The sequence below is a fragment of the Sus scrofa genome, chromosome 7 (genome assembly GCF_000003025.6).
Source record: "Sus scrofa isolate TJ Tabasco breed Duroc chromosome 7, Sscrofa11.1, whole genome shotgun sequence".
Taxonomy (NCBI): domain Eukaryota; kingdom Metazoa; phylum Chordata; class Mammalia; order Artiodactyla; family Suidae; genus Sus; species Sus scrofa.
The window spans coordinates 65,221,835-65,234,886 of NC_010449.5; the positions used below are offsets into that span (position 1 = coordinate 65,221,835).

General features: G+C 50.1%; 1 protein-coding gene and 1 non-coding gene across 2 annotated transcripts; one reads left to right on the plus strand and one right to left on the minus strand.

Moving 5' to 3' along the window:
- LOC110261576 lies at positions 4,683-9,835 on the minus strand. The gene is made up of 2 exons (XM_021099175.1): positions 8,626-9,835; positions 4,683-5,313 (listed from the first exon to the last, which is right to left on the minus strand). Exons 1-2 carry the CDS (start codon positions 9,246-9,248, stop codon positions 5,196-5,198), a joined length of 741 nt encoding a protein of 246 aa, XP_020954834.1. The 5' UTR covers positions 9,249-9,835; the 3' UTR covers positions 4,683-5,195.
- Positions 10,737-10,826, plus strand: TRNAY-GUA. The gene is given in 2 exon segments: positions 10,737-10,773; positions 10,791-10,826. It is a non-coding gene; the product is annotated as a tRNA-Tyr (tRNA).

Consider the following 13,052-nt stretch of genomic DNA (forward strand, 5'->3'; position numbering starts at 1 on the left):
GTTCTAGGCCTGGCCCCGGGAACTTCTACACACTGCAGGTAAGGCCAAAAAAAAAAAAAAAAAAAAAAAGGAATAACCAAAGTTATTGAATGAGAATAGCTGATTTCATTTCTTCAAAATCTTTTTTTCTAGCAGTTCCTGTCATGGCTCAGGGGTTAACAAATCTGACTAGGAACCATGAGGTTGCCGGTTTGATCCCTGGCCTTTCTCAGTGGGTTAAGGATCCAGCATTGCCATGAGCTGAGGTAGGTTGTAGACGCAGCTCAGATCCCAAGTTGCTGTGGCTGTGGTGCAGGCCAGCAGCTATAGCTTGGTTTAGATCCCTAGCCTGGGAACCTCCATATGCCGCAGGTGCGGCCCTAGAAAAAAGACCAAAAAAAAAAAATCTTTTTTTCTAGAGACCAAACCAGAAGATCTGAAGAATTCCATGCAATGCTTTGTCATAGGTTTTTGCCTCTTTAAAGGCTTCTATCTGCTGTCTAAGGTACCATATTGTACTCCAAATTGTCTTTTTTTTTTTTTTTTTTTTGTACTAGATGCTTTACTGCATAACTGAGGGAACTGGAACTTGTAACACTTTGCTGCCTTCGACTGACAACCTGCCCCATATATCTGACTTCAGTGCACAATATTGCAATTTGTCTGGTGAGGCCTTGTGCCCTGTGAAGCCAGGAGTTTTAGCAAAGCTGAAGGGTCCATTTTTTGTTTTCCATTGCTCTTCAGTTTTGGAGGCTGCAAGCAAACCATCTATATGGTGAATAATTATGGAATCTTCTACTCATATCTCTAAGTTTTCCCGTAAATGATATCATCATAGGACTTCGTAAGTAAAAGCAAAGACTCATCCACTAGAGGGACGGAAAAACAGGAGTTCCTGTTATGGTTCATCGGGTTACAAACCCAGCTAGTATCCATGAGGATATAGGTTTGATCCCTGGCCTCACTCTTTTGGGCCTCACTCTTCTACGTCATAGATGAGTCTTGGATCTGGTGTTGCTGTGCCTGTGGTATAGTTCAGAGGCTGTAGCTCCAGTGTGAACCCTGGCTGGTAACTTGCATGTGCCTCTGGTGTGGCTCTAAAAAGCAAAAAATAAAAACAACCCCTTCCCCCAAAAAAAGGAAAAGACAGATTAACTACAGAGAGAAACATCCCAGATGATGGTACTAAAGTCAGAATAATTGCAGAGTCAGGAGTTAATATTAACGGAATAACAATTTTTTTTTCTAATGTCATATTCAGATCTACATAATGGTCAATTATTTTATCAAATTTACTTTTTTACAGAGTGAGTGCTCCTTTAAAATGATCTAATTTTTCTAATTATTTTATAAGGGATTTTATTCCTTCTAATTGAGTTCTTGACAAAAATTTTGTTTACACCTGACCATGGCTTAGCCTTTTGGTAAATTATTTTTATTGGTTCGATGGAATAAAATTTCTAAAGCAAGACAAAAAATTTTAAGCATAATATATTCCTGCCTATATTGGGCTCTCCTCAAAGATGGAATACCAGCTGGACTATAAAGATCAATTTTTTTCACTTGGAGGTCCCATTGCAGCACAGTAGAAATGAATCCAACTAGGAACCATGAGGTTGTTGGTTCGATCCCTGGCCTCACTCAGTGGGTTAAGGATCCAGCATTGCTGTGAGCTGTGGTGTAGGTCTCAGACTTGGCTCGGATCTCAAGTTGCTGTGGCCGGCAGCTGTAGCTGCAATTTGACCCCTAGCCTGAGAATCTCCAAATGACACAAGTGCAGCCTTAAAAAAAAATTTCCCTTTCCTCTGACACCAGAGACATAACTTAGAAGATTGGCATTCTTTCTCAACTGTGTGAAAGTGCATGGTAACTTGATCCTCTATTTGTATGTGTTTATCTGGACTATGCTCTTTGGTGATCTTGATGTAAAATATCAATGTCTTTTTTTTTTTTTTTTTTTTTTTAGGGTCACACCCACGGCATATGGAGGTTCCCAGGCTATAAGTTGAATCAGAGCTGCAGCTGCTGGCCTATGCCAAAGCCACAGCAACATGGGATCCCAGCCACATCTGCAACCTACATCCCACCTTGCAGCAACACAGGATTCTTAACCCACTAAGTGAGGGCAGGGATTGAACCTGAATCCTCATGGATACTAGTCAGGTTCCTAACCTGCTGAATTACATCAGGAACTCCCAATATGTCATTTTGATGTATGAGCCTTTGTCTTTTTTTTTTTTCTCTTTTTAGGGCCGCACCCACCGCATATGTAGGTTCCTGGGCTAGGGGTCCAATCAGGAGCTGTAGCTGCCAATCACAGCCACAGCAATGCCAAATCCAAGCCACGTTTGCAGTCTACACCACAGGTCATGGCAGTGCTGGATCCTTAACCCACTGAGCGAGGCCAGGCATCAAACCTGCGTCCTCATGGATGCTAGTCAGATTTGTTTCCACTGAGCCACAATGGGAACTCTTAGAATAAAATTCTTTTTTTTTTTTTTTTTCTTCTTTTTGCCTTTTCTAGGGCTGCTTCCCGCGGCATATGGAGGCTCCCAGGCTAGGAGTCTAATCAGAGATGTAGCCGCTGGCCTACGCCAGAGCCACAGCAACGCAGGCTCCAAGCCGAGTCTGCAACCTACACCACAGCTCATGGCAACACCGGATCCTTAACCTACTGAGCAAGGCCAGGGACTGAACCCGCAACCTCATGGTTCCTAGTCAGATTCATTAACCACTGCTCCACGACGGGAACTCCCAAAATTCTTTTTTTCTTAACTTGATTGTTAAATGAATTTTTGTCAGCTGTTCTATATCTCAAAGTACATCAGCATCCTTATTTTCTAAGGCCCAACTCCACACATGCATTTGTTTTAGCTTGGAGTGCTTTTCCAGGGCAGTATAAGACTGTCACTCTCAGCCATACCTCTTCTCTTTCAGAAGAAGCTACCTAGTTGCCAAGGGGCCTTTTTCTCCAGGGAGCACCACCAGCACGCTATCTAGTACAGAATATGGGAGCCTTTAATTTGCACAGAAAGTCTTTCCCCAGTAGGTTAACAGGAGTATCAAGAGAAAGTAACGGAGTTCCCGTCGTGGCGCAGTGGTTAACGAATCCGACTAGGAACCATGAGGTTGCGGGTTCGGTCCCTGCGCTTACTCAGTGGGTTAATGATCAGGCGTTGCCGTGAGCTGTGGTGTAGGTTGCAGACGCGGCTCCGATCCTGCGTTGCTGTGGCTCTGGCATAGGCTGGTGGCTACAGCTCCGATTGGACCCCTAGCCTGGGAACCTCCATATGCCGCGGGAGCGGCCCAAGAAATAGCAAAAAAAAAAAAAAAAAAAAAAAAAAAAAAAAAAAAAAAAGAGAGAAAGTAAGAATATGCTTCTCGGAGTTCCCGCCATGGTGGAGTGGGTTAAGAATCCAACTGCAGCAGCCCAGGTTGCTGCAAAGGCGCAGGTCAGATTCCAAGCGCGCAGTGGGTTAAAGGATCGGGTGTTGCCACAGCTGTGGCTCATATTCAGTCCCTGGCTGGGGAACTTACACTTGCTGCAGGTGTGGCCATTGGAGAAAAAAAAAAAAAAAAAAAAAAAAAAAAAACTTGTTCCTCAGACGACTCTCTATATAGACACCACGGAGGAAAAGGGACAAGTAGAAATATGACCCCTCAAAACAAGAGCTTGTATTGTTTTGTCACCAGACAGAAGTGAGACATTTCCAGGAAATTGCAGAGTAAATAGAACCAGTTTCAGTAAAGATAAGGCTAGGAGTTCCCTTCATTGCTCAGCGGTTAAGGAATCTGACTAGGATCCATGAGGATGAGGGTTCGATCCCTGGTGCAACTCGGTGGATTAAGGATCTGGTGTTGCTATCTATGGCTGTGGTGTAGGCTGGCAGCTACAGCTCTGACTCCACCCCTAGTCTAGGAACCCCCATATGCCTCAGGTGCAGCCCTAAAAAGCCAAACCAAAAAGAAAGAAAGCAAGCTAAGCCTATCTTGGGCCAACGGCAAGTTTTGGATACATGCAGTTGGCTCACCAGTGCCCATGTCTGAGATTCCCTCAACTTGCCAGCTTTGAGCCAATTTATCAGTTATTTCCTAACTGAGGGTTTTGACTTGATTCTCTTGTTCCTGAAATGGCTGCATCTTCTGCAGTCTCTTTCTCTAATCCCTCTTCCAATGTCCTGGCTTCTTGTGCTAATAATAATATGCAAGCTTTCTCTTCTTCTTTTGCTCCCTTTATAGGTTGTCCAGACTGGGGATTCTTTTTTTTTTTTTTTTTTATAGCTGCACTTGGCAGTATATGGAAGTTCCAAGGCTAGGGGTTGAATCAGAGCTGCAGCTGTCGGCTTACACCACAGCCACATGGGACCTGAGCCTAGCCTGCAACCTACACCGCAGCTCATGGCAACACACAGTATCCTTAACCCACTGAGTGAGGCCAGGGATCAAACCTGTCCTCAAAGATACTAGTCTGGTTTGTCACCCCTGAGACACAATGGGAACTCTGGGAATCATTTTCTTTAGTGAATAGTTTTGAGCAACTTAGGGGTTTTTTTTGGCTATGCCTGGAGCATATGGAAGTTCCTGGGCCAAAGATCAAGCACAAGCCACAGCTCTAACCAGAGCCACAGCAGTGACAATGCTGGATTCTTTTTTTTTTTTTTAATTACTCAGTGAATTTTATTACGTCTATAGTTGTACAACAATCATCACAACCATCCCAAACCCCCGGTAACAATGCTGGATTCTTAACACACTGAGCCACCAGGAAACTCCAACAGAGCAGCTTTAAATTCCTTAATTTCTTCTTTATCTTTCTCTAGATTGTACCAAACACTGAGTAGCTGTTGTTAAGAATTGAGCAAGTTTGCCCCTAAATCCCACCAGCATTCCCTGACTTGAGTTTGGATATTTCAGTAAGAGAGCTGAGACCAAGGGTTAGAGTAAGAGCAGTTACAGTGGATCCAAGTGCATTTTGAGAAATATCAATCATCAGACCACTAATGAAAATCAGTGGGGGACCCGAGGTCTTCCGGGTACACTGCTGTCAATTTCTCCCAGCTTACCTTTAGCAGGAAAGCCTTCAAATATGTCCATCAACTATCCCTCTGGATGGTTCTCTAAAAGTCTTAGTTCTGCCAAGTCATGGGGGGTGGCTTCCTTTGGTCACAAATAGCCTTTGTGTGGTGGGTCATCGGGTCACCTATATGCTGGCTCCATCAAAGGAGCCAAGGCTTGTGGTTGCAGAACTCCACGCAGCAGCCAGTGTTCATCCCCACGAGTGGGGATGGTAACTGGAAACACACGGAATACGTCTGCAGACCTCTGTGGGTCTTCCTGGGGCACAAAAAAAGAAGCCTGTAAGTGATGAATATCAGAGGGTGGGAAGGGCATGTGTTTCACCTGGGGATGGGGATGGGGATGGGGAGTTGGGGGCTGGGGAGCTTGACAATGACCTTAGTTTTTGCTGGTGAGCTGAGTAGGAAGGGGCTGGTTTACCTCTCACATCAAGAAAAGAAAAAAAAAAAGAATCATATGGCTGAACTAACGTAACATTGTAAGTCAACCCAACTCTAATAAAATTTAAAAAGTAATTATATGGCATATCAGTTTATTTTCCATATTGGATTTGTCGGCCTAACATTTAAATTTGCCCCCCCTTTTCTTTTAGGGCCATACCTGCATCATATGGAAGTTCCCAGGCTAGGGTTCAAACTGGAGCTACAGCTGCCAGCATATACCACAGACACAGCAATGTGGGATCCGAACCCCGTCTATAACCTACACCACAGATATGGCACTACCAGATCCTTAACCCAGTGAGTAGGGTCAGGGATCAAAACCACGTCCTCATGAATATCAGTAGGGTTCATTACCGCTGAGCCACAACAGAAACTCCTCTGTTTGTCCCTTTTTTTTTTTTTTTTTTTTTTTTTTTTGGTCTTTTTGCCATTTCTTGGGCTGCTCCCGAGGCATATGGAGGTTCCCAGGCTAGGGGTCGAATCCGAGCTGTAGCCCCCGGCCTACGCCAGAGCCACAGCAACGCGGGATCCGAGCCGCGTCTGCAACCTACACCACAGCTCACGGCAACGCTGGATCGTCAACCCACTGAGCAAGGGCATGGATCGAACCTGCAACCTCATGGTTCCCAGTCGGATTCGTTAACCACTGCACCATGACGGGAACTCCTTGCCCTTTTTCTAAATGACTAGTACAACTGCTCTCCATCCTGTGGCCTTCATAAAAGCCTATATCCAAATTCTCCATTACTCCCTGATCATATCTCTGAGTCCCATCTGCTGTCCTAACTACATGGTGTATGTGTGGTAAATACATGGTGTTATCTTGGAGGTGGAATCTGGACTGAAATGGGCTTTGGCCAGAGGCCCACACATCCATGTCCTCAAACAGCAGCAAAAGAAGTTGTGCCTTCATCTCCTTTCTCTCTTCCCAGGAGCTGATTTAAGGCTGGGAGGGATGAAAAGGAAGCTGGAGTACCACAGGGAAGTGGGGGTTGAGGGGTGGCTGGTGGCTGGGAGGGTTAAAACATGGGAATTTTTCTCAGTTCTGGGGGCTGTGAATCCAAGAACAAGGTATTGGCAGGTTAGGTTTCTCCGGAGGCCTCTCCTTGGCCTGCAGCCATCCCAAGTGTCTCCAACTAAAGGTAGCCGCCATTGAATTGGAGCCCCACCTTATAATCTCATTTAACCTTGATTACTTCCTTAAAGGCTCTGTCGCTAAACACAGTCTCATGGGGGTTGGGGCCTTAACGTATGAATTTGGGGGGACAATTCATCCCGTAACAATAAGAAAAGTTCCCTGTTATATAGGCAGGCAGATAGAACTCATTTCACATTCGTTCTCAAGAATTTTCCTAAGAGGACTTGACATTACTGTTCACTACACATAGTTCATCCTATATTCAACTGGTAATTGGAGCGGCCATCTGTGTACCTTTATCCAAAGGGAAATAAAACTCCATCTCCATGATAAGCAGGTGGTTATAACCTGGAGCCAGCCACTTAAGCTAAATTCCCAAGGTAGAGGGAGATTGTCCCTTAATGTTCACATTTCCAAAAGACAGCTTCAAGACCTTCAAGACAAACATTCTTAGGTTGCAAAACTTCCAAGAGTTTTATTTACCTGTTAATAACATTTATAAACATCTCAAAGGGACACAAGAATTTCAAAATTTTCTAAGAGGGAAAAAATGTCTTTACCTATTGGCACCTGGGGAAAAAAATTTCCCCTGATTTCGTATTCACTAGTATTGCACAAGTTCCAGTGTCTGAGCTCAGTGGAGGCCTGGAGATAAGGAACTTAGGGTGGTAAAACCGCAAACACATCATTGGAGGAAAGGTCCATGTAAGGATGGTAGCCCCAAGTCTTAAAATACAACTGTAGGTGATCCCTTGTGGCTAGAGGTTTAGGGAACTGGCTTTGTCACTGCAGCTGTTAAGGTCGCTTTTGCGGGAGGATTCGATCCCTGGCTTGGAAACTTACAAGCGGGAAAGGCTGGAGAGTCAGCCAATTAAAAAAAAAAAAAAAAAAATATATATATATATATATATAGCAGTCTCGTGTTTGTTCCTGGGTACCTGTTCCTAGTAAGTCTGAAGACTCCATTCAGCATTTTAAGAAAAATCCTTAGCAAAAAGCCTGCTCCGTATCCTAAGTGCATCAGATGAGAAGAACAAGTCTCGTGTTTTAGGACATCTTCCTCTATGAGCAGGCCATAACTGTAAACCACCCAAGTATATTTGAACTTGGGAGTGAAAACACACAACACAGCTCCACCCGGCGCCTGATCACTGCCAGTTACCTCGAATTTATCCAGATTAGATTAACTGCCGAACTACCTAGATTTGATTAACCCCAGTTAACAGTGAACTTCACCTGTACACCTTAGATCATAACACTTCTAAGAATTCAAACTCTCAGTCCAAGTACTCCATTATCCAGACTAAAGAAATAACACAAACACGCAAAAACAAAAACACGTAATTTTCCTTATATTAAAAACGAAGAAAAAAACCAGGGGAGAGCGCGAACGCAGTCCCCCACTACCACAAATTATGCAGTCGAGTTTCCCACATGTGGGGAAATCGCAGGGGTCAGCACATCCGCGGTGCAATGGATGAGCCTCGCCCTGGGAAAACCACCTACTGGATCATGGTATCTCCCCTGCCAGGTAAGTATGCCCCACCACCCACCCCTCGCCCCACACCCTCGCCCTCGCCCCGCTCTCAACACACGCTCACTGCCCGCCCGCCGCCTCCGCGCCCTCCCCCCCAGCCAGGCCCCTCGCCCCGCCTCGCCCGCCCGCACCGCAACCTCGCAGAGCCCCCTCGGGGGTCCACACGCAAACGCAGAGGCGCAGGCGCAGCGGGACCAGCAGCCTCTGCGCGCGCGCTCATCTACATACGCCACGCCCCAGCCCCGACCTCCCGGGCGCCCTGCTCTCTTCCCCGCTGGGGGCAAGGGACCTACTGAGAGTCACTCTGAGACGCGCGGGTGTCTCTGGGCCGGGGGCCGTGGGCGCGCGGCCAAGAGTGGGAACCTGAAGGGGGGCCCCGGGAAGACGCGAGCTCGCGGCCTCGCACCCCCAGTTGGTTGATCCCGCGGGTCTGGGCCCGGGTCGCCCCTCACCTTCCTTTCGGCGAAAAGAACATGTCAGCCCGTTTTGCCCTCGCCTGTTCAAACTCATCTTCTAGTCCTGCAAAACTCGGGAAAGGTCTGCCTGCCGGTGGACCTGAAGCGCTCAGGAGCCGCCTTAGTAAGGAAGCGTGGTGCTGGTTCTCCAGGAGGTCGTACGGAGTAAAAGGGACACAGAGGGCTTCAGAGTAGCCTAACCGGGTGACACTGGCAGGAACACCCGGGGTGGGGGTGGGGGTAGGGGTGGCGCTGGGGCCTCCCGGAGTGCGGTGCTCGGGGCGAGCGCCCTTGCCCCCTCCTGCCGCCGCAGAGCGCGCACAGGGCGGCCCCACCCGTGCCCTCTGGTCCTTTCCGATTTGGAAGGTGGTGAAAACAAATTTTGCTCGGTAAGTGCTGCTGGTAGGAGAAAGACTTGCGGTCCGTTCGGAATTGGGAAGAGGGGATTGGGGCATTTTAAGGGGGGATGGGGAGGTAGGGGAGGTAGGGGCGGGGGGCGCCGAGCAGAGTCGGAAGTGAAAAACTACAAAGCTTTGGTCGGGATAAAGGTACTTAGCGAAGTTAGGGTGGAGCCTCCCCCAGAGACTCAGAGACAGAGGCCCTAGCCCTCGGGACGACATTTCCAAGCAATGGCTCCCAGTCCTGGAGGGACACTTTGGGACTGTAAGAGAAACCACATTCACAACTGTTAAGCCCTTTTACCCGAATGCTCTTTTTAAAATAAATAAATAAATAAATAAATAAAAGTGTCAGGGGTTGGACTTTCTCGGGCAGGCATATTATTAATGGGGCTGGAGGTCAAGCCCGGGGACAAGACCTTATTATGCTGCTAGAAGCCCAACTAGAGTCTGGTGTGCAAGTGTCTCAGTGAGTGCAGGAAACGGTTTGCATGGGTTGTCACCCGCTGGGACCTGTACAGTTCTCACCTTAAGGAACTCTGTGTTTTGCGATCAAACAAGAAAACTGCACCTCCCCCTGGGCGAGTCCTGGCTCCTGGCCTGGTCTTTTATATCCTGATCTCCTCTTTGCTGACCTTGGGCATTTGCCTATCCAACTACTTTACTGCAACCCCCGTGGCTCTCACAGCTGAGGAATTTTGGAACAAAAGGCCTGTGGGTGCTCATGTCTTAGAGAAGAGGCTGTTGGAAGGTGGGAGCAACTGGGCAATGGACACGATCGGCCAATGACCTAGAGTGTTAGCTGTTGAGAGGTGTGAAAGAAGAAAAAGAAGAAGAAGAAAAAGCAATGAGGCGGGAAAGGGATGGGGGTTGCCATAAGGGGCAGGCTGCTGTGTTACCCTGGGTGGTCAGAGGAGGCTCCCTGGAGAAGGGGCCAATGGGAGCAGATTGAAGGAGGTGAGGGAGTTGGTCCTGGGGCTCTTGGGGAAGAGCAGCCCGGCCACAAAAATCAGCCAGAGCAAAGTCCAGTTCGGCGTGCGTGCGTGCGTGCGTGTGTGTGTGTGTGGAGAAGAGCAAGAAGGCCTCCGCCCCGCGGCCCCCCCCCCCCCGCAAGAAAAGAAAATCACTCTGGCTGTCAGGGTAGCAGGGCGAAAGCGGGGTGGGCGTGGGGGGAGATCAACAGGAGACTTCGTAACGCGGGCAAGATGATGGTGGCTTTGAAAGGTGGCAGAAAGTGCCCCACCAGACCCCGCCATGTTGGCCCAAGGTTGCTCTTGAACTAAAGGCACTTGAAAAGCACCAGGCTGGCAGCCGGGGAGGAGGTGCCGCTCCCGGTGGGTTCCCCTGTGCTCTGCCAGGCCTCCGCCTCCCCGCGCGCGCAATGGCTTCGCCAACGCCCCTCCCCTGCCGGTCTTAGCGGCTTTGCGGCCGCGGACCCGTGGTCCCCCCGCCTGTAGCCAGGGGCGGGGGAGGGGACAGGCGGCCACAGGTGGGCGCCGGGGACCCGGCATCTTTCTTTGAAAATCGCTGCGCGGATGGCGGCCACCGCCACGGCCCGGCCGCGCCCGCACAGGACGCCGTGGCTCGGAGCTCGCCGCTCTCTTCAAAGCGGCTTCCAAACAGCCCAGGGCGTGTCCCACCTCGGGCGTCCCGGCGTCGCGGGTCGGGCTTCGCAAGAAAAAGGAAGAGCTCGGATTTGGCGGCGCGCACCCTTCGATAGCTCAGCTGGTAGAGCGGAGGACTGTAGACGGGATCCGTGCGGACATCCTTAGGTCGCTGGTTCGATTCCGGCTCGAAGGAGGTGCCTGTCGCTTTTGCGCCCTGCGCCGCGCGCAGCCTCCCCTCTTGCTGGCCGGAGGCCCGAGGTGTCTGGGGACACCTGCCCAGCCACGCGTGGGCCGTGGGGCCGTGGCGGGCAACACCCCCGCCCGCAGCCGGGCCGCTCCCGCCTCAGCGCGCGGCCCCTCCGGCCCCACCACGGCCCTCGCCCTCTCCTCTTTCAGTCCCTCACCGCCTGCCGCTCCGCTCCTCACGCGCACGTCCCTGCAGCCAAACGGCTGGGCGCGCAGCAGCTGCCCCCCGCCAGCCCCGGAGGCCCAGGAGCACACAGGCCGTCGCGTGGGCCAGGGACAACCATGGCACCCTCCCTGGAAACTCCCTCTCAGTCTCGGGCCCTGTCCCCAGCTCTGCCCCCGAAAGGATGGTCACTGTCGCTGTCTCTCCCGGCTACAGCCTTCCACTCTCCCAAGCTCTCGCTCCGTGGGGCAGAACTGCCACCCTGAGATTTTCCAAGCCCCTGCCAGGTGTGCACCTGCGTCCGGGCTGACATTGGCCGAAGCAAAAAACGCCGCAGGGTTCTCAGTGAGCCTTGACTTCAGCGGTGGTGCGTTCAGGTTTCCTCTTAGTCTGAGGGCAGGGATGTGGTCCCGGGGAAACCTCAGCTTTCAGATGCCTTCGCATCTGTTCTGGGAGCAGCTGGAGAGCTCGCGTTCCTTCAGAAAGAGCAGCGATTGCTCACGCTCTGTATGTACGAGGGTGCTAAAACGCTCGCACCCATTCTTCTGCCATATTGGATGTATCTGTACCTCCTTCTCCCTCTCCGCCCCGGCCCCGGCCCCGGCCCCTGCCCCATGTGAGTGTACATATGCATATGGTGCCCCTCCGGGGACCCCCAGAACCCAGACCTAGTTCAGGCAGCAGCCTCCTCTGCCCAAGGAGTCAGGGCAGGGGGGCAAAGGAGGGGAGCCAAGGCTGCATAGCTATTGGCCTTGTTGAGCCCTGGATGTGGTCTCCCCTCTGACATCCCTTTTCCATCTCTCCTCAAAGCCTCGCTGCCACATAAAGTTACCGTGGTATTGGTCTCACTATATTGATGAAGCTAATCACTAAGTCCAGATTCCAGGATAAGGGTAGACTCCACCATCTGAATGGGCAGAGTAGTTGAGATATAAAAGTTCTTTTTAGTGTCTTAAAAATTTGTTTTGGAGTAACTGCTGTATCACAGTGGGTTAAGGATACAGAATTTCTGCAGCTGTGGCTGGGATTTGATCCCTGGCCCAGGAACTTACATATATTGAAAAATAATTTAAAAAATTGTTTAGCTCACCGTCTAAAAACAATGAGATGACTAGATTAAATGAAATATATCAGATACCATAAATTGGCTAGATAACCTAATACTCTACTATTTGCTAAGTTTAAGTATTTACATTTCTTTGCGTTTGCTATATTACATACTTAACTCAGGTACTACATAATTTGTGAAACAGATGAAGTTTGTAATTTGTCCCAGATTTCTTTCTTCAAGGTTAGAATCTTGACTTTTTTTCCCCTTTTGTTTTTACGAGGTTCAGTTGTGTCCATTGAAGAAGTTGACATGTTAAAGTAGTTTACTAGAAACTTAATCGGAAGATTCCACGAAAAAAAGATCCCTTTTAAGTTGATTGCAGACATTTTATTACTTAAATGTTTAACGGAAGTGGGGAGGAGTGAAAGATCCTCATAATAACCATGCATAGTGAGGAGTTCAGTCAAGCTGGCAAAAAACAAAACAGGAAAGTAGGACCAGACCCGAGCCCAGACCCGCGGGATCAACCAACTGGGGGTGCGAGGCCGCGAGCTCGCGTCTTCCCGGGGCCCCCCTTCAGGTTCCCACTCTTGGCCGCGCGCCCACGGCCCCCGGCCCAGAGACACCCGCGCGTCTCAGAGTGACTCTCAGTAGGTCCCTTGCCCCCAGCGGGGAAGAGAGCAGGGCGCCCGGGAGGTCGGGGCTGGGGCGTGGCGTATGTAGATGAGCGCGCGCGCAGAGGCTGCTGGTCCCGCTGCGCCTGCGCCTCTGCGTTTGCGTGTGGACCCCCGAGGGGGCTCTGCGAGGTTGCGGTGCGGGCGGGCGAGGCGGGGCGAGGGGCCTGGCTGGGGGGGAGGGCGCGGAGGCGGCGGGCGGGCAGTGAGCGTGTGTTGAGAGCGGGGCGAGGGCGAGGGTGTGGGGCGAGGGGTGGGTGGTGGGGCATACTTACCTGGCAGGGG